General features: G+C 38.5%; 2 protein-coding genes across 5 annotated transcripts in view; both read right to left on the minus strand.

Annotated features, from left to right (window-relative positions):
• Positions 1–518: 518 nt before the first annotated feature.
• LOC110963104 (DNA replication fork stabilization factor DONSON) lies at positions 519–6,087 on the minus strand. The gene is made up of 12 exons (XM_022211293.2): positions 5,561–6,087; positions 5,159–5,227; positions 4,856–5,056; positions 4,588–4,766; positions 4,065–4,140; positions 3,859–3,961; positions 3,558–3,648; positions 2,935–3,072; positions 2,631–2,829; positions 2,476–2,545; positions 2,075–2,205; positions 519–961 (listed from the first exon to the last, which is right to left on the minus strand). Exons 1-12 carry the CDS (start codon positions 5,972–5,974, stop codon positions 821–823), a joined length of 1,812 nt encoding a protein of 603 aa, XP_022066985.2. The 5' UTR covers positions 5,975–6,087; the 3' UTR covers positions 519–820.
• Positions 6,088–10,051: 3,964 nt separating this feature from the next.
• Positions 10,052–21,541, minus strand: part of runx1 (RUNX family transcription factor 1) — a 60,792-nt gene continuing 49,302 nt past the window's right edge. For all 4 annotated transcript variants that reach the window (XM_051943536.1, XM_051943535.1, XM_022211298.2 and 1 more), the window contains 2 exons: positions 13,418–13,564; positions 10,052–13,338 (listed from right to left, as the gene is read on the minus strand). In XM_051943536.1, coding sequence (XP_051799496.1) covers positions 12,791–13,338; positions 13,418–13,564 — 695 coding nt within the window. In that variant the 3' untranslated portion in view covers positions 10,052–12,790. The remainder of the gene's footprint in view (positions 13,339–13,417; positions 13,565–21,541) is intronic.

The following is a 21,541-nucleotide window of genomic DNA, read 5'->3' on the forward strand; positions in this document are numbered from 1 at the left end:
AAATAGAATGACAAAGCAAGGCACAAAACAACAAAAACAAGACAGAAAACGACAGAAATGAGACACAAAATAACAAGACACAAATTAACCAAAACAAAAAAGCATGAAAAGAAAGTATAGACAAACAAGAAATGCATTCATCTAGGACTGATGCTTAATTATAAATATATATATATATATATATATATATATATATATATATATGTGTGTGTGTGTGTGTATATATATATATATGGCCCATGGAACAGCATTAAATCCTTTTCTTTCATAAAGAATGGCCAGTGTATCATATGTTAAAGCACCTTTCCTTTGCATTTAGAAAACATTACTATTATTGTGATTGCTACCTGGATACTTCAAGGTCATTTTATTCACTTCACATCTCCTTTATCTTTGTTATTCAACAGGAGCTGGTAACTGACATCTTTAAATTTTCATATATAACGACAATATGAAATCTATATTTCATTTTAGCACTATATTTTTCTATAAGGTCAATAATAAACCCCAAATCTCAATAAATTCCACAGAAAATGTGTTTATTTCATGAAGTTCTGGACACAACGTCAAGCTATGCAACCTGAAATTAACTTTGATTAAACTCATTTTGGAAACAAAGATTTAAAATAAAGTTTTAAAATTACAGTGCAAGGCAATAAAATCTGTTTAAAAGGTATTTTAAGATAAACACTCAGCTCCTAACATGACTAAGAGCAATCTGGCTGAAACGCTCAGTCGCAGTGCAGCTGTTAAAACCAACAAAACAAAAGCTGCTGTCACACACGTTCCTACTCTGAGGTTACTGTCCGTTTGAGGAACATCAGTTCTTCCAGGTGTAGCTGTAGTTCTTCATGCTGATGTGTGTCAGAGCAGTCTTGCCCAGGCCGGACGGCTGCTGCAGCTGCTGGATGGAAGAAGGATGGAGCCCACAACCAGACAGGTCCACTGACCCACCAGTAACCTAAAAAAACACAGAGAGAACAGCTGGAGTTAAAGTACTGCAAGTGAAACAGCAGCAGGTGATGTGAAATAGACATAATGTGTCGCTGACTACTACGAATATTCTCTCAGAGTTCAGATGATACAAAGTTAGACTTGACACAATGCTCTCTTTATCTAAGATGCAAAATCTGGTAACATCAGGCTCCAACTACAAATCACTAACAGTAAGTAGAGATGTTTGAGATGAATAAACATCTTGCAAATACTATCAAATATAATCAAGCACATAAGCCTGAACAGTTTTTACACAACATAGTACATACACTATGCTATAATAATACAGTAGTTTTCTGTTCTCTACAGGGAGTTATATCTACCAGTGATTTTCTGTTGCTGTACTCACCTGTCTGAACAACATTCTGTTCTTCTCAATCTGCCTCAACTTTCATCCGTAATGCAAAATACAATCGGTCCATTCAGTCTCATTGTCGCTTCATAAAGTTTTTAAAATGTGGAGTTTAAAGTTGCTCAGCAGTGAAAGTCATTAACAGTCACCAAAAAGGCAGGAGAAGCAGAAGGTCCTCAGACTGTATTATGTAGAAATCATTGCTGAGAATTCACCCTGAGCACAGCTGCTGCATCAGCAAGTATTTATTGATCACACAACACCATAAATGTATTTAATGTGGGTCACTGTGAACGCTTACAGGGTCGTTAATTAAACAAGATGCAACTTCTGTTTTACTCTGAATTCAAAAACCCACCATTGGTTTGAAAAGGGATGTTTTCTTTTAAAAATAGCCAAAATGAAATCATTTATTGGCCAGACACCAGAAAACCAGAAGAATTGTCAGATATTTAACTTTCCAATTGTCCTGAACTACTCCTCTTATACGACATGCCATTTTTATGGAACCAAAACTAAGCTTTAAATTGTAACATTTCCTCAAAATCACTTGATTCTGCCCAAAATAAGCCGTTTGTACTAGATAGGTTTTTGGAAGAAACCAATTCTTCACTCCTCGTTGCAACTGAGAAGCTATTAGCAACTCAGCAGCAAACAACATGTAAGAAAACATGAAAGGTGCCTGTTTCAACTTTCCATAAGAAGTACTGTGTCTATTTGTCGTACCTGTTGCTCGTTGGTCTGTATGTTCATGACAGCTGTAGGTGTGTGCGAGTAGAGAGCAGCTGAGAAGTTTCCTTTCTGTGCAGGTCTAAGGAGGGTTGTGATGGTGTGAAGGGAGGAGGGGAGGATAGGTCCTGTAGTAAAGACAGAAAAATGACACATACAGTGAATGAGGAACATATTCAAATGGTATAAACAGCTAACTTTGATTTACACATAAAAGACGCTACAAATAACATCTTTTTTTCCCAGAGCACCAAATGTGGATTAATCCGCCACTAAAAATAGTCCCTCACAAATACACTAAATCTAAAAAATGACTTTCAGAGCTTACAAAAGCACAATTTTTTTTCATAATACTGAATTAAATTGTTAAAATAAGCTCAGATCCTGCAGCTACATACCCGTGATCTCCAGACTGCTGATGTTCTGGTAGGTAGAACCAACCTGGGTCTTCCCGTTCACACTGCGGCCCTATAAACACACACACTTAGATGGATGCAAAGACACTGCAGATGGGATGTTTGTATATTTTGTGTGTATGTGTGTGTTTCAGTACCTTCAACGTGCACATCGTAGCTCCTCTGAAAGCGACAGGAGCCAGCAGCGTTGGAGGTAAACCCGCCTGAGAACCGGCTGCAGCCACAATGCTCTTACAGTTGATGAGGAAGTTGATGAGGGTGAAGGTGTGAGATCCTTCCACACACACCACAGACTCTGGTTTATGGTCCAGAGACACAGCATGACCCTCCTTACGACTAGACAAGGGGTCAAGGATTGCATAAATGAGAACACATAGAAACCTACATGTGCTTAAGAAATGCTAATAAACGTGATAGGAGGCAGTGAAAGAAGCAGGATACAGTTGGATAGTTATGCCATCTGGCTTCTTGATTTTATCCTGGACTCCCATCTCCTTCAGCCAGGAGAAGCTGCCATCTTCATCATCATCATCATCATCATGCGTCTGACAGTCGGCATCCTCAGTCAGATCACTGCACCTACAATTTGAATTATTATTACATATAAATATGGCAGCAAAAGCAACACCATCAAACAAATAAACAAATTAAACTCTGCAGATATTCTATGCTTTTTTGTCTGAATTTTTCCAAAGGTCAGGAAAATATTTCCTACAATTAGCATGCATAATCAATGAAACTTTTCAAAAAATACATGAATTTTTAACACACACAAATGAGCTTCAGTTCATTATAACAAATGTTTTTCATCCGTATCACTGCATAACTGTTGCAACATGATGTCAGTCATTGTCTCAGCTACAGCCATTAATAGTTTTAAGACAATGGCTGTTGCACCAGAGAGTCACAGAGGAAAAGCTGGACTTTGAACTTGGACTGCTTTTTAAGTTACACTACTGAATTAAATAATGAGTCCTCTTATTTACTTTCATCATGTCAGAGATTTGAACCGAACTATAAAGTTTTGCAGCACATCTACAGAGGATGGAGGGAAAAAAACGCACATCTCCTCTTTCTCCTTGGGCTCCTTCTCTTCCTCCTGCTGCTCCCTGCTCTTCTTCCTCTCCTCCACTAGAGGGAGACTGAACTCTATTCCTAAACAGGTGAACAGGACAAGCAAGGTCACGCATTAATGATGTTGTCACTCTTCTGTTCAGTCAGTATGAAGTTAAACAAATGGGACAAGGTAGTACAAAACATCACAACACTAAAGTTTCGGCAAGAAAACAACCAACAAAACAAGCCGTTTGTGAGCATAACATGCATTTGTAGAAGTCTGACTAAGAGCTGCAGTCCAAGTCTCACCTTCAGCCTTCATCGCCTCTCTGAAACCTCGAGTTGTTGGAGAAATCAAAGCAGTGATGCTGGCAGAACCCCCGAGACCGGCTGCCCTGAACAATACTGTAAACTGATAGAACAAAAACGGAAAAGTGAGAAGAAGAGAATTAACTGTGATGGGAAATAGGTCATGCTGTGCTCGTGTGATGGAGTTAAAAAACAAAAAAACATACCTGGTAGGAGCAAAGGTAAAAATATGGACAGAGTCTGGACTTCAATAGACTGTAGAGAGATGACAGACTGACTGACCTGAAGGAAGCACAAAGAGAAAGTAGTGGGATTAACCATCAAATAAAGACAAGGACTGCAAGACCTCACATACATCCCTTCAGTGAAATTCTTTGGATTTTGGTTGATTTTCTTGTGAATGTTCTGTAGAAACAATTTTAACATTTCTTTTTTTCTACCAAAAAATGTCCAAAGACTTCCCAAAAATGTTGAAAATGTGGACATCAGAAGTGTCACTCTGAAAATATTTTTTCCCCTACATTTTCAAACTTTAAAACAGGTCAGTTTTGACCCACAGGACAACACGAGGCTTAAGTTATTTTCTTGCTTTTTTACTGTGAAGCCCTTTGGTCACCTTTTGGGCTGTTGTAAAGGAATACACACACAAATAAACTTTGATTGATTGAACAACAACGATGCAATCATGGTGTCTGCAGAGTGTAATCCCATCTACATCCCCAGCCTCACCATTCCCTCATCAGGCTCTGCTGTAGTGTTGCATCTTGAGCCCACGGTGTGCTCTTCCCAGTAAAGCTCCTCTCAGCATTGATCCTGGGAAACATGGAGAGCCAGGGCAGGGAGGGATGCTGCCAGTACACCAGACTCTGCTGGAAGGCACAGCGGAGCTCCGAGCAGGACTTGGGATCCTTCAGCAGACACAGAGGATAATCAGAGTGTATAAATGGCGACAACTGAGTCAAAATTGTCTCCTAGATGGATGTAATGAGGACTCTACCTGCACACTGTGTGGCAGGCTGCTAAACTGAGCTCTGCAGTGCTGGCTGAGCCCCAGAGCTTCCTCCTGGGCTTTGGGCTGCTCTGCCCATGAGAGGGTGAGGGGGGAGGTGAAAAGGAGGCGAGTCTTCAGGCTCCAGTCTGCTGGATACTCTGTGCACACTGGAACAGCGATGGAGGCAGGAGCGATGGCCTGAGGGCTCTGGGAACACAGAGGACATTTGTAAGAGAAACTTAAGCATGTAGAGATTTCGGAAATGTTTCATTTTGCATATATGTTGACGTGTGTTGAAAGTACACAAACCTTCAGCAGTGGGGTTTTAATATCTTCCTCCTGTTCTTCGAACAGAGAATCATCCTCAGAGAAATTGTTCTACAGCAGGAAACACATAAGAAAAAGCAAGAATTTAACAAACATCTACTTTATAATAAGAAAATGAGTCTTGGGTGTCACTTCTTATATCACAAAAGCTTCAATGTGTGTTAGGATCAATTCGGCTCATGTAAAATACACAAATTTGATATGATTTGAGTGAAAGTGGGGATTGATCCAACGGTTTAGCAGTTATCTGAGCTGTAAAACTCGTCTTAAAATGCGACTTTTTAAAATGGAGTTCTGCATTGTGTCAGTTATGGCTAACTTTAGCTGACTTTATGCTACAAAAAAAAACAGAAAACGACCATGTAGTTCGGTGTTACAACCAACCTTGCTGGAAATATCTTCTCGTTTCTCTGCCTCAGTCAGCATCGTAGTAAAAGACAGACTCTCTTTCCTCGTCGATGTTTCTTCATCTCCCTCCTTTTCTGTCGGTTTCTTATAACTGTCCACAGCGTGTTCCTCTTCGTTATAAATGTGGAGTTTCTTTTTGGGGCTGAAAGTATTTTCAATGTTTGCGAAAGGGTTTCTACGTTTTATTCCACCTCCGGAACGGTTCTGAGTGTTGAAAAGCGGTCCCGGGGAGAACGGCCGAACGCACGCCGGAGACGAGCCGCTTTGTCCCGGACTGTCAGTGGAACTTTGGCCGCTCGGACCGGCGTCGCTTCGGGCTCTTTTTCTCCTCATTCGCATGATTTCAGCCGGTCGCTTGAAGCTGGGCGAATATCCAGCCTGCTGAGACATACTGGCGAGGTGACGTTTAATAAAAAAACCAGATTAAAATCAACGACAAAACGTTAAACAACAGTGCCGCTGCTGTTTTGTTGTTGCGCCTTCCGCACTATACGAATTTGGCGCTTAGTGTGGTGACGTAACGAATCTTCCTTGTGTTACATTTATGTTCATGGCAAAATTCAGTAAACATTTGTACATTTAAGGAGTAAAAGCTAAAATTTATCTTTGGAGCTCAATAGAGTAAATATTTACTTAAAACACCACTTCGCTTTATCATAAACAGCATACGTAGACACGTTGAATTCGAAAATAAGACTAGCATTCAACATCTGCGCATGTGTGACACCATGTTAAGCTTTTTAAATCTGGCCGTGAACGCATCGGACACCAAATTGCAAAAGAAGCAGTTTACTTTCGTTTCTCCATCTTCCGGCTTAATTTTTTAAAAAGTTACACAACGAACTTGAATAACAAAATACCCAGGTCAAAAAAATGCCATAAAAATCTTATATATTAGTATTATTTTCCATTTACGCCATTATTCCTGAAAAAATACTTTAAATGACTTGTTCCACATGTCAAATATCAAAAAATAATACAATCTGGTACAAAATGAAAGTGAAATAAAAATGCCATTTTGAATCTGCGACACCAGAATGAATACCTACTTGCATAGATTATTTGTTTAAATGCTGTAAAGGCAGCTGGATCAAAAACAGCAGTTTTATTGGGTACTTTTTTGTCTATAAAGTCCTAAATGGAACTACATTGTATTCCAAAAGTCCCCCCAAAATACCCACTTTTGCCAAAATGTATGACAATAAATAGCAATACCAAAATTAGAGAGAAAAAACCCGAACAAAATAAAAACCACACACACATTTTTAAAAATGCCCATATGGACATTTCGGAATCATTAATAATTACTGAATCAGTATTTCGTACATAAAATAAAATGTGTGCATGGATAATACAAAAAAACTTAACTTTTATTAAAAAAAACAGCACACTTAAATGTTTGTAGATTGAATATTTTGACTATTAATAAAAGTACAATATGAAACTAATATTTTACATCTTCAGTTTTCTGTTGGTAATATTGATTTTGTTTTAATTGAAGCAATCAAGATTTATATTCAGTTAATTTCCAATATCTCACATTCCTTAATTTATCAAACATGTCCTTTTAATCTTTAACTTTAACATATTTGTATTACTGCACTATTCCACACTCATCTGACTCTGATTCACAGCCCGGCTGCACGAAAAAGCTTTGATTTTCAGAATACTGCAAATATAACCCAATAAATACACACATCTGTTGTCTGTCATGGATTTTTCGAACACTTTTGTCGCTGCAGCTCCATCACCACCCAACTATCACCTACCTCTCCCCTCTTGTCACAGTGATTAATAGGACATTATGTAAATTCTGACTCCCTGTTAATTTCTCCTTCGATTGTCATTACTTCTGATCATCAATCACATCTGAAGCTCAGCCCAGGACTGAATGACGGCCGGTGTGAAGAAATCAATCCTCGTCTGTGTTGGCTGCCTGGAAGAGAGAAAACAGTTTGGATGGTTAAGCATGTGACCCACGGGTGATAATTGATTGTTAATGATTTTAAAGCAGTCGTGCAGATTTTTAAACACATTTTTGACCTTCAAATAAGAAGCATCAAAATTGAGAAGAGTTTGTCCGAGACACCCAAACTTAGTATTTTTCTTTAAGTGCCACGGGATTGATGAACTATTTGATATATTAACCCTCCTGTTGTCCTCATGTATGGGGACCAAAATATATTGTTTCCTTGAGTGAAAAAAAATCCAAAAATTCACAAAAAAATTCCCCAAATTTCTGAGCAAATTTGCAAAAATATTCAGTAAGAAAATTCCAATAATTCCTTTAAAATTTCCGTAAAAGTTTTATTTGAAAAAAAAAATCCCCCAAATTTGGCAAGAAAATTCTTGGAATATTTTCAAACAATGAGTAAAAATCTTCCCAAAAAATCCTAAAAAAATATCTAAAGTGATTACATATATATCAGTAAAACTTCTAAGGTTTTCTTTAAGAACATTCACAATAAATCAACCAAAATCCAGTGAATTTCACTGGATTTTGGTTGATTTGTTGTGAATGTTCTTAAGAAACATTTTTAATATTTCTTTTTTTCCCATCAAAAAATGTTCAAAGATTTCCCAAAAATGTTGAAAATGTGGACATCAGAAGTTTCACTGTCAAAATTTTCAAATTTTAAAACAGGTCAGTTTTGACCCGCAGAACGACTCAAAGGTCAACATAATCAAACACTGGGAGTTCAACTTTCCTGGATCCACATGCAGTATTATAGGGTGGCAGAATGCAGTTACACCACTAGATGTCTCTGTTCGCTAAGACTAACTATAATAATCCCTACAGGAAGGGTTAAGTCATTCCTTTGAAGTGATGGAAACATGATGGTGCAAATATGTGAACATGATGTCTGCTCATATTGTTGTTTTTGTTGAGTCAAATCCCAGAAAACCCAACACTGATCACTGTAGCAGAGTGCAGTGAAATAGATAAACACAGAATAGTGAACATGCTGTTTGCATTAAATGGATTAAATAAGCAACATACTGGTGTGGCTGTTTTTATTAGAAGAAAATTGTCTGGATAAGACTCCAAGTGGCACCAAGCCTAACAACACAGTTTGGAGGTAATGGGTTTTCTGCAGCCCAGTTTTTCCAACAATGCTTGTATGTTCTCCAATATTTTCCTTGTTGGACATCAGTCAACTCTCTTCACTGTTCTCTATCCTTGGTAACATTGGTTTAAAAGTTATGAGACTCTTCATGGTGCACCTACATGAGATGTAACTGTCATGTGTCAGGATGTCACATGACACTAAGCATCACCTGCATCACACGTGTTCATGTGGAGGATCATCACTGGTGATGAGAGGTTGGTCTGCAGTAAACACTATAGGAAGAAAGACAAGTATCCAAGAATGGATGTGGTGTTTTAGGTCAGGAATGAGCTTTTCCTGTTGTTCAACGTTCAAGTTATTGTGTACTGTGGATTAGTCCACCATAGCAGGACTGTCATGGAACAGTATTACCAATTGGAAAAGTTTTCTGACCAATCTTTGATCCCCATTAGCCAACTCACCAGACTTCTTTGACTTCACTAAAATGATATTATCATGTTGAAAAGACATAGCATTATGAATTCTAAAGGTGTGGATGACCAAAGATGTCTATGTGTAACTTCCCTCAAAACAAACATTTGAAGTGAGTTTGTTTTCCTGGCTTGCAGTGCAGACAGTCTACACAGTAACACATTTTGGAGCTGGTGTCTGCAGAGGGTCCTGTGCAAGGTGGACTTGATTAGATGATGAGGTATCTTTGCAGATAGCCTTTCAGAGCTGTGGAATTTAGGATGGATTAAATACAGAAAACAAATTCTCCTACGGAGCTCACATTTTGAGGATTTTTTTTTTTTTTTCCAGAATTTTTGGATTTTTTTCACACAAGGAAACAGTATTTTTTTGGTGCCCGTAAATGAGGACAACAGGAGGGTTAAACAGTGAGAAGCGCCTCCTGGTGACACAACCAGGTACTGCAGCTAATCGACAATACCTCAAGTGTGTATTATCGCGGTAGTAATATCAGCAGATACCAAGTATAAAATGACTCAGATTACATTGAGGGCAAATAAATACTTGACTGGGACATCCTTACTTCTTCGTTGAGAAGCTGTCCACTCTGCCCAGCATTGTTGTTCCTGACCTTTGCCTGAAGTAGATCTGCTTTTTACGCTGTGTACTCACCATCTGGCTGCAACCACTCCACCTTTATTTAGTAACCTCTTTATGTGTGTGTGTGTGTGTGTGTGTGTGTGTGTGTGTGTGTGTGTGTGTGTGTGTGTGTGTGTGTGTGTACTGGCAGAGAAGGCAGGCTAGGGCTTGTCTGTTTGCCTGTAGAAATTCCTTTAGGTTCAGGAATAGCAAAGGATGAAATGTGTGTGTGTGGTGTGTGAGGTTGGCTTGGCACAGGTGCAGGAGAGAATTTCAGGAGAGAAAGACGAGGCGACTAAACCAGCTGTATTTTTTACACAAGAATATTTATATAAATCAAAAACCAAATGTGCACTACCAACAATGTCAAAACAAACCATTGTGAGTGTGTGTGTGAGTGTGTGTCAGAGAGGGAGGGAGGAAGGAAGGAGTGATGAAAACATGATCAAATGCGGTGTCATTTACAGCCATTGCTATATACAGTACAAATCATCAGTGGATCATGGGTAAATGTGACACACTCTCTCTCACACACTCACACTCATCGCACCCACACATTAAATGCTACCAAAAAAGGTATTGTAGAAATAAATTAAAACACTTTACAAAAACTCCATGCTGTAAGGGTTTTTCAATGTGGTGAGACAATGAGTCAAACTTCAACAGATGGAGGGGGATGGAGGACGGAGTAGATCAGCTTTGATAAAACCTGCTGATGGAAGACAATGACTCAGTCGCAGTCGTTTCATTCCAAAACCAATATTCTGTCTAAAAACACCAGTCAGACCTTGATCTTGACTATAACTCAGCCTTTTCTTCAGTGTTCAGATGGTAGTCTATTTAACCCTCCTGTTGTCTTCATTTACAGGCACCAAAAAATATTGTTTCCTTGTCTGAAAAAAAATCCAAAAATTCAGCAAAAAAATCCCCCAAATTTCTGAAAATTTGCAAAACCTTCAGGAAGAAAATTTCAGTAATTCCTTAAAAATTTCCCCTGAAAGTTTTATTTGAAAAAAATGCCCCAAATTTGACAAGAAAATTCTTGGAAATATTTTTTTAAAAAATGATTAAAATCTTCCAAAAAAATCCTAAAAATATCTAAAATAATTACATATATATCAGTAAAATTTCTAATATTTTCTTTAAGAACATTCATGAATACACAAATCCAGCAAATTTTACTGGATTTTGGTTGATTTTTTCATGAATGCTCTAAAGAAATATTTCTAACATTTCTTTTTTTCCCACCAAAAAAGTTCAGCAATTTCCCAAAAATGTTGAAAATGTGGACATCAGAAGTTGCACTGTGAAAATATATATTTTCCCCCCACATTTTCAAACTTTAAAATGGGTCAATTTGACCCACAGGACAACATGAGGGTTAAACTGACTTTGGGGGCCAAGAAACACCTATAGTAAGTGAACATGTTTTCAGATTTTCAGAAGAAGATGAGGTGTTTTTTTCCCCTAAAAATCTTAGCAGAATGTTAAAAGCATTATGGAGAAAAAAACAAGGATGATGCATTAAAAATGGATGGTAAACACAAAGAGGCCATCACAACATTTGGCAGGAGCAAATCATCTATTCACAACAACATTTATGGGGGACAAGTCCTGATATTTAAACAAAGGATGCTGAACTGAGATCAGTCCAGTGCTGCAGCATGCACTTTGTCAGTGTGAAAACCAAAACATTACCCTGTTTCTGTCTATTTATGTCCGTTCAGGTCCTTCATTTAATGGAGGCTCCTCTCTGGAGTCCTGTTCTCAGTCCTGAGTGGGATGTCAGGTCATATAATCTGATGAGACGGTCCACTCACTGCTGTCTGTTGGCCGACGCAGCCGTCAGTCATTCTGAATGCTCTTCATTGACCAACATTGTTTGTCAGTCGACAGTTTTGAACTGGGTGTGCTCATCTGGCTCCTGGTCAAGTGATGATGTACAGTGCTGGGTGGAGGTTTTCCAAGAATTACAAATCAAAAAAACAAACAATTCAGTGCTCTTAAGTCACAGTTTCCCACAACTATTGGGTGGTACAAGAGCTGATCAAAAAGTTCCCAGATTGTTCTTGATCTGTAGAAGATGTTTTTTTGTTTTTACGACCAAAATTCATGTCAAGGAGAGGTGGGTCTGCAGCTACCATCAACAGAAGAAACAATAGTTTTCACAATGGAAGAACCTGCAAATTCCAAACCAATGCATAGGGTCATGACAGCACCAGGGACATGTTAATGGTGTTTAGGAAAACTGGCATGGTTATGCACCAGGAATTCATCTCAAGAGTCGGATTAAAGCTCTACTGTAACGTCCTGAGGGTGCAAAGAGACCTGAACTGTTATGAGTTTTTTTTTTGTTTGTTTTTTGCAACAACAGCATAATAATCTCTTATGATCTGGTCTACAAATCAGACTTGGTTCCCTGTGACTTTTCTGTCTACTCCAAAATAACATTCAACCCCAAGATTTGCCGCTTTGACACAGTTTACAAAATTCAGCCCTCATTCCAGATGGTGCTTGAGATGTCTCCAAAACAGAACTTCTAGAAGAACTGAACACACTATTTCACCGCACAAGGAGACTACTTCGACTGGAATGGCAGTCAAATATGTACCGAATGTGATATTTGATTTGTATTGATAGTCTTGTAACATTCTGATCAACCCTCATATCTACTGAAATTATTCCATTCTTACTGTTGTTGAGCAAATGCTTCCTTTTCTCCTGAATGAATAATGATCAGCTGCATGTTTTCAAAGATATATGTCTTTCGAGAAACAAACAAACAAACTTGGCTCTGAAAGCAAACAGTACTGAGAGATAAACATATTCAATATTTTTTGGTTGGTCTTTGGTCTGGTTTGGTGGACGTTTCATGGGATTTACAGGCAATAGGAGAAATATCCAAATCATCAGTTGACAGGTCATTGAGGGATGGAAAGTTTTCACTGTGTTCACTGATGTCACTTTGATCCACCCTGGTCAACGTCCACCATCAGATGACCACCCCGAATGAGCACACCCTTCGTGTTTGACCACCTCAGAGGGTTCAGTAAGGTCTCCAGACTGCTTCGGCAGCAGCCATGTTTGTTGGGGAGCTACTGTGGCTGGACTCCACCTCCACTCCCACCCCGTCACTCTGATTGGGCAGAGACGGGTGTAGCAGTGAGGAGCCTGTGGAGGCGTTGGTGCACGGCGGCAGGATTCGTGGAGGCGAGCGTGAGTCATTGGCGCCTCCTCCACCGGCCATCATGGAGAACTGGTACGAGCCGGCGGCGGTGGAGTAATAGAGGTGATACGGTGAGGAGGTGGACTGGAAGGGCCCGTTCTGAGCTTGGTGTGAGGTGTTCGCGGGGTAGGGTGGAGGCAGGTAGGTGTGGTACCGCCCTGCAGGGGTGGTTGCCATCGCTGTCGCCATGGTGATGCCAAGGGCGCCATTGGAGACGGGGTGGTGGGAGGGTGTGTAGGTGAAGGCGGCCGCTGTGGGAGGGTAGTGCACCCGGGGATCGGAGAACCGCGAGTCAGGCAGGGAAGGGAGGGAGCTGAAAGGCCGTTCTAAGGTCACTCTGGGGTCACCGAAGGCTGCGAGGTCAGGACCTGAGAGAGGGCAAAGGACAGAGGTTACCACCCGATCACGTCTTTGTGTTCTCAGCGTGTGCATGCTCAGGTGTGCTACCTGTGAGTCGAGATGACAGATCACTGAGCGAGGAGCGACCAGGCGACAGAGGATTGGCTGAGTGGACGGTGGGCGTGGTTATCTGGCCAAGGTAGGGATATGACTGATCGTAGGACCAAGATGGAGACGTCTGCATCTGTCTGGAGTCTGAAAGAGACGCACAAAGAGAAAAATATTTACCTCTAATGCTTTCAGACGTTTAACCTCCTGAGAACCGAGTTGAAAATTAAACTTGTTTTTGTGATTTCCCGCCTTTGTGGAGCTAAAACGACAACTCATAATTTCAGAATTTTAACAACAAAAAAAAACATAAAAAGGCAATACTTCGAAATAAAAATAGGCCGACAAGAAAAGAAGAATGTTATTAAAGAAAATATTAGAAATTTTGCTGATATATATGTAATCACTTTAGATATTTTTAGGATTTTTTGAGAAGATTTTTACTCATTTTTTGAAAATACAAGAATTTTCTTGCCACATTTGGGGGATTTTTTAAAAAATAAAACATTTAAGGGAAACTTTTAAGGAATAATTGGAATTTTCTTCCTGAAGGTTTTGCAAATTTGCAAAAAAAGAATTGTTTTTTTGCTGAATTTTTGGATTTTTTTTCAGACAAGGAAACAATATTTATTGTGCTCATAAATGAGGACAACAGGAGGGTTAAGAAATTAAGTTAAACTGAACATGAACATAAATTAAACTGTCAACAGTCAGAAGGCCTGAGCTTTGCTGCAGTCTCCATCATGTCTCAGCATGAAAACAAAGTTCCACCTATTCACATGAGATATCATTTCAAAAGGCCAGGATGCCCTTTCTTGAGCGCATCGGGATTTAGATATAGATAGATATAGAAGATATAGATCAAAAACAAATGTCCAGCAGAGAGGACATAAATGAATGGGCCGGGTCTCAGGAGGGTAAAGCAATATTTTCTTGATTATAGTCAGCTGAATGTTCTGAACATTCACTGTATTGTTTACATGCCAGCTTTATTCTAAATATAACATTCCTTTAGCACTTTCAGCTATTCTAGCTTTTGTAGCTTTGCCTACCATTCCAAGCGGGTATATTGAGGAAATCACTAAAATACTGCTAAGATGAGACCAAGCAAAATTAGTTCACTCTTCACCAGCATGTTTGGTGAGGACTTGATCAGGACTACTACAGTGAATGCATCGTCCTGACAGTGAAGAACGGAGGTGGGATTGTGATGATTTGAGCCTGCATGAGTGCAAAAGATGTTGGAGAGATAGACTGCACCATGAATGTCTGTCCATGTACAAATAACAGGCTGACAAGATGAATCCCAGCCTGCAGCAGCTTGCCAAAAGAGGAATATTCCAGCAGGAGAACCATCCAAAGTACACTGCCAAAATCACACAAGAGTTTCAAAAGAAGACAGAAGTGAAAACTGTGTCCTGGCCAAGCATGTTGCCTGACTTGAATAAAATAGAACAACTTTGGGGTGTTTTAAAGAGAAAGGCAGAGCAACACAACCCCTGCAGGAAGAAGCAGCTAAAAGAAAAAGCCTCAACAGTAAACAGCACATACAGTAAATATCACAGCATAATAACCTATAAATAACCACAACTCCAAATACTTCCTTTGTTTTAGTGCAAAAAGTACACTGAGAAAATATGCACATTTAAGGAATTATCTTTTTACAAAACAGCTAGACAAAAAATTTACAATATGACCAAAGAATGGACAAAAGAGACAAAAGCAAGACACAAAGCGATAAAAAACGATACACAAAACAAAGAATAAAGAAAGACAAAAGTACTACAAGCGAGACAAAAAGGTAACACAAAATGACCAAAATGAGAAGCAAAACGACAAAAACATGAGACAAACTAGAAAAGTCAGACAAAAAGACAAAACACAACAAAAACAGGACAAAATGTCACACAAATGAGACACAAAAGGGCAAAAGCGAGAAACAAAATAAAAAATAAGCCACAAAAAGCGAAAAAAATGTACAGAAAAGTTACAAAGTGATAAAAAATGAGACAAACGACACAAGTGAGACAAAAAAGGACACAAAAAAACGAGACAAAAAAAATGACAAAAATGAGAAATATAATGACAAAAACAAGAAACGACAACTGTCAGACAAAAAACAACAAAAACAAGGCAAAATATTGCAAAAACAAGACACAAAGTGACACAAGAACAATGGGCAATCTAGTATTTTACTGTATAATCAAAACAACTTGTCAATGTCTAGGAATTATTTTAAATTTATAATTTTACAAATTTACGAATTGCAGTTAATGTCCTCTCTGTAATTTTTTCACTTTACGTCCCACGGGCCAGATTGGACCCTCTGGAGAGCCGGTTTTGGCCCGCGGGCCGCATGTTTGACACCCCTGATATAAACTGTTAAGTCATTCTACATCTTGTTCAGGATATTCGTGCTCTCAAGGGAAAAAAAACATCTGATATTTTAATGCTTACCTCATGAACAACAAAGTCTCTGGTGGGAAACGACAGTGAAATACTGAATTGTGTGTGAAGTTTGATTTAAATAAAGAGTGATTTAAATGAACTCGGTCCTGAGACTGAAGTTGTTGATCATGAAAGAATAAAGCAACGGAAAGGAAGCAATTAAGTTAGTGTGGGGGTGGAGGGATGAAGGGGAGGGCTGGATGTGTGTGTGAGTTCTTTCATTCAGTTCAGTCGTTTTCCCCACAGTGTAATAAATGGCAATGATCACCCACAGACTCGCAGACAACAGTGTGTGTTTGTTTTTGTGTATGCACACACAGACGAGGAAGCAAATTGTACACAGCAGCCAAGACGTCAATGAAGGCTTTTCAAGTCTGGCCAAGCGCTCTCTCTCAAGCATTGACGTACATGTGTGTGAGTGTGTGTGTGTGTGTGTGTGTGTGTGTGTGTGTGTGTGTGTGTGTGTGTGTGTGTGTGTGTGGTATTTGGGTGGTGGTGAAGCCCAGGGCCGGAGCCAAGCCCCCTCCTTTCCTGGCTTCTCTCCCCAGGCAGAGAGCCTCGATGTGGGGCAGGAGTCATAAATGGCTGGCTGTGTGGAAATAGAAGTGGAGCACACTGACAGACATGTCTGTTATTCTGTGGTCAGCTCATAACTGTCAAAATAATGTGACTGACCCATTTATCTTAGAATGGAAGCTGCTGCATTCAGATACCGTCGGTGTGACGCAGTTATACTGACTGCACATTTGTTTTAGACATCAACAATACTTAATTCGAAACCCCATGCAGGTTCTGGGGTTTTTTTTGCTCACTGCGAGTTCATTTTTTACTGCAATATAAAGTCCTGCACCTCTAGGAAAACAACACAAAGTCCTCAGAAATGTCTTCTGTGCAGTATGACAGATATAATGCTAACTTTATACACTTAAAAAAAATCTGTAATTTTACAGAATCTTTTCTTTTGATTTAGCAAATGTATTTTAGGAATTAAATAAACTGAATTTCTGTGTAACATAAAATAACATTAAAACATTTAATGTCAGTAATCGAAAAAATATACATTTATTAAAAGAAAATAACTGGCTTTTCACCCAAAAATCTATTGACATTTTATCATTTTATCCTCCACAAATATTTCTGTTTCATTTACTACATTAAAATCTTTTAGAATAAAGTTTCAAAATTACATACAATTCATGATAATATAAAAAGAAAATACTGATCTGTAATTTTACACAGATTTGCTTGTTAAATAAGAGATATCTTGTGTAATTACAATTACAAGTATTCACAACAAAATGTTGAATTAATGTTTTCATTAACTGTATAATGTCTAATATCTCAAATCTATGAGCATTTGCAATCAGTTTTTATCAATACATGTAAATTTATTGTTTTCATATGTAAACATCAATTATTAAATACTAAAAAACCACAAATGATATGATCTCAAAGGTGAGGAAATGCATGTTAATTATGGAAAGTTACTGTATTTTTATGAGATTAACATTTTTTTGGCACCCCACCTGCTAGAATATTAATTTTTATTTACAACTTGTATTTTACAGTGTAATAATTATGTTTTTATTTGAACAGCTCATCTCATCTTTACTGAGCTGATGAAAACTAACAGTATTACAGTTAACACAACTATTTACATGCTTTCTTTACTCCTGCTCATGTGAATAGAACTTTTAATCTGTCAGTATCTTCTTCCAATATGTTATATGTTTGCTTTTATATTGCAAAACAGCATAAAACTTCACATTTTCTACACTCTCACACCTTTCAGACACATTAGAAAGGTTGTACATTCTGCATTTAGTAGTTCGTGTTTCTATCCTTCCATACTGGCTGCAGAAAAACCCGCATAAGCTTTCATTTGATCTCGACCTTCTTCCCGTGACACCGCTCTGTGTGTTTTACATCTGTTCCGAGCTGCAACCAAGAACAGTTTTACTGCAGCGCCGCACATGTGCAGACCGAACACGAACACACGTTCACACACACACACACAGATGCATTTTAAATTTAACAGCAGCGATGGACGGTCCCGTATTTATTACACACAGTTGGGGGAAAATTAGAGAAGTGAAAGAACGGAAGATGAATATTAAATGAGAAATGAAAGCGTGGCAGGGGAGACAGAGTGCGGAGAAAAAAGGAAAGAAAGGGGGAAGAGAAAGAAAAAGAGAGTGAGCTCTTGAACGGCTTCATAACAGTTTCCTGTAGCTATTTTCATTTTTCTGAGGGATCAGAGAAACACAGAAAGCAGGAAGCACTGAGGGCTTCCTCTCTGATTCTCAGCTCCTTGACTGTTTCAAGAAAAATAAGAGGGGATTTTTGTTGTTCAGCTTGGAAATGCAATTCTTGAAAAAGACTAAGAAGCAGCAGATAAAGTTCTCTGAAGAGATAACAGTTAGTAAGATCTCATAATACCCCAAATTGAGAAGACTAAAATGAATTTAGGATACAATTATCTTCATATAAGGGATGGAAATCAGATAAAGTATGACCAATCCTATTAGAAAAAATACAAATAAAAAATGGAAGTCCTCCTGTGTGACTCTGCTTTTTAGTTAACCCACTTAAACCCACTTTTATTTCTACTAGTAGCTAAATCCAGCAGTGACCGTAACTCTGAGCTGTGGTTAATTGCACTTAAAAGTGTGATAAAAGTGTTGAGGAAGCCGAGAGCACATAAAATAACCGGATGTGTTTCTTTTTTTATTACTATTTTGCATGCTCACGTTTCTCATTTTTCAAACATCTGTTCTTGTATTCTTTATGTCCGCATTTGTAGTTTAGAGCCTTCTCTCTCGTACATTTAATTCTGCTGTATTTGAGGTCTATTTTTGTGTACAGTAGCCTTCTTTTTGGTCATTGCATGTATCTTTGACATCAAAATTAATGGATTCATTGCAATCTTTAAGATAAAGGACTGACTTACGTGATTATGTTTTCTTGATTGCACAGTGACAACCTATTAATGGGTTTGAAAGTCATATTATCTTTACTTAATCACAAAATTCATTGTATTTTAAGAGCCACAATCATTACAGAAGCAAAAAATAAAAATATATTTTAAACTTTCAGCCACCCTATGAAGTATTTGTACACAATATCCATTGCAGGGAGGAAAACTGACCAGATCTAATCCTAAAAACATAATATTTAATAAAAATCACTTTATTCTACATTTTGGATAAAGTAAACCATTGGCTAGGCTGAACTGCAGGCAGTGTGGACATACAGAAGACAGGGGAAAAGTCTGGAAACAAATTAAAAATGAAAGTAGTACTTTTTTAGTATTGGAAACACCAGTGTGTGAAAATACTGTACAAGTAGATTTAATTTGTTTTTCAATTTTTGCAAGTAAACATTCAAAGAAATCTGAATTAATTTTTTCATTTTTTATATCATTTATAACCCTGAAAAAAATTGGAATTATCTCGGCTTCTAATTATGGTTATGTTTCTGCAGAGGTGTAGGACTTTACATTGTAGTAAAAAATGAGGAAAAAGTGAGGAAAAATGCGGCAGAAGCAAAAAAAAAAAAATGCCCAGAAACTGCTTGAAGTTTTAAAGGTTAAGCTCTAAACATCCTAGCATGTAATGTATGTCAGTGGTGGACCACAACTGAAAGCAAATCAGAAATGGTTTTTTTTTCTTGATTTGTGACAGTTGTACATTTATGTATTTTTCTCACAGTCGCTGACTCTCATTTCCTCCTTAAGGCTCGGCCTGCTTCCTCACACACAGACACGCATGCACATGCAAATGCATTTAGAAGAAGGGACGCTTGTGCACACATTCGTAAACACCCAGCGTCACTACCAAAGGCAGAAGAGGAACAGATACTGTCTTTTGGTGCCACATAGAGTATCCACGGCAACCGCAGCACACACACACTCTTGCAGGTACACACAGGCGGGTGTACACACTCAGAGACCACAATGGATCTGACAAAAACCACAAGGAGGAACAATGAGGCTTGATGCAAGCTGAGTGAAAAGGCTTGGGAAAAGAGAAACACTAAGAGTAAATAGTGTGTATTTTGGTCTGTTTTTCAGAGTTTTATCCAACTTTTATCTGCATGTCAGCAACAGAAATGTGGCTGAACTGATAAACTGTCCTCCTTCTTAAAAAAACAACAAAGTGACACTTTCCTAAGGTTGCAGAGAGGCACTTGAACTAACCGCGGGGTATCTGGGTCAAACAAAACAGTAAGCAGGTCTATAGAGGAGTGTGACATTAAAGAAAACTGTGTGTTTTTATCGCCTATCATCAGAATCAGAAACTGTAAAAAAGAAAAAAAGGAAGAAACGTCTGATTTCCAACTTTCCAGTGGTCCTTAAACTACTCATTCATGACACGCTATTTCACTGGAAAGCATGACTGAATCTCAGTTTAAAAATATATCGCTCATTTTAACGAGATTCTGCATAAAAATACAAAAATTCCGCACATTTCCAGGCAACCATGAGTGATTCAGCTGCAAGCAACAGCAGCATGACAAAAATTCTGGGACTTTGTGGTTGAATTAGGCTGAACTGCAGGCTGCGTTTCCATGGAGCAGACAGGAGAAAAGTAAAGAAATAAACTGAAAATGTAAAATAAAGTAGAAAAACATCTACTGTATGTAGAGCCACTGCTGTTTTCCAGCATTAGTAACGCACGTGGACGCTTGGAGGAATGTTGTTCAGGTTTATTTCAATTTCTGGAGAATAAATAATCAAAGAAATTCATAATTTTCATAATAATTTATGGTTTAACTGCTAATGTTTGACTTCTCTCTGCTTCTCGCCATGGTTGTTCTATTTCCATAGAGGTGCAGGACGTTATACTGCAGTGAAAAATGAGCCCACAGTGACTAAAAATGCGACTGAAGTTCAGAGGATCAAGTAAAGTTATGGAAATGTTCATTTTTTTGGGAGGTAGAAAAGTTCCAACCAGCCTAAAGTAGGAAGTGTGACTGCAGCCTTACGAGGTAATACTGCAGCAGACGTTATTTAATCACTGAAATCATTCGGTCATACATAGGAACCAGTGTCTCCAACCAGGACGTGACAAATGCAAGATGAAATCCAGAAATGTCCACTGCACAGCTGTGAGCTAGTTGCTTCCAGAAAAGGATGAACTCAACCAAAGCTCGACATCCTCGGAAAGCCGACGGTCTGCTGGCATCACTACACAGAGCTTCTGAGTAACCCTTAGTTCTCGCACTGAGGTCTGATTCTGAAAAGTTCATCATGTGGTTTTATTTATTCTCTAGGACTGATGTTGGAAAGGGGCGCAGGAACAATTTGGAAAATGATTTTCTCTCCGATTAAAAACAATGATCATTCTGCGTGAGGCAAAGGCTTGGAAAGAAGTGCTCTGGCAGCAGGGTTTGGGTAATTTACGATAATTTGCCAGCTCACCACAGTAGCTGAAAAGTCCGTCTTCTACAGTAAATATTTATAGAACTCTTTAGCATCTATATTGCATTTATACCTGTAGTTTTCCACAGAAAACAGTAGTATTGAATCCACAAATAAAGTTTAATTCAGGGACTTTTTGTTTCTTATACGCAAAAAGGACTTTAAACTTCAAGGTACTGAACTCTGAAGAGTATTTTTTGCTTCTGTCACATATTGCGATACAAAGTCCTGCACCTCTATGGAAACAGAACGAA

The sequence above is a fragment of the Acanthochromis polyacanthus genome, chromosome 22 (assembly GCF_021347895.1).
Source record: "Acanthochromis polyacanthus isolate Apoly-LR-REF ecotype Palm Island chromosome 22, KAUST_Apoly_ChrSc, whole genome shotgun sequence".
Lineage (NCBI taxonomy): Eukaryota > Metazoa > Chordata > Actinopteri > Pomacentridae > Acanthochromis > Acanthochromis polyacanthus.

Bases quoted from the DNA above. Each gene is read 5' to 3' on its own strand.
- LOC110963104 (XM_022211293.2), bottom strand. From the start codon at position 5,974: ATGTCTCAGCAGGCTGGATATTCGCCCAGCTTCAAGCGACCGGCTGAA. The intron at 5,057-5,158 runs GTTTGTGTACTT...CTGTGTTCCCAG, and splicing joins TTAAAACCCCACTGCTGAAG to AGCCCTCAGGCCATCGCTCC. The intron at 3,073-3,557 runs GTGCGTTTTTTT...TTCAAATTGTAG, and splicing joins CCCAAGGAGAAAGAGGAGAT to GTGCAGTGATCTGACTGAGG.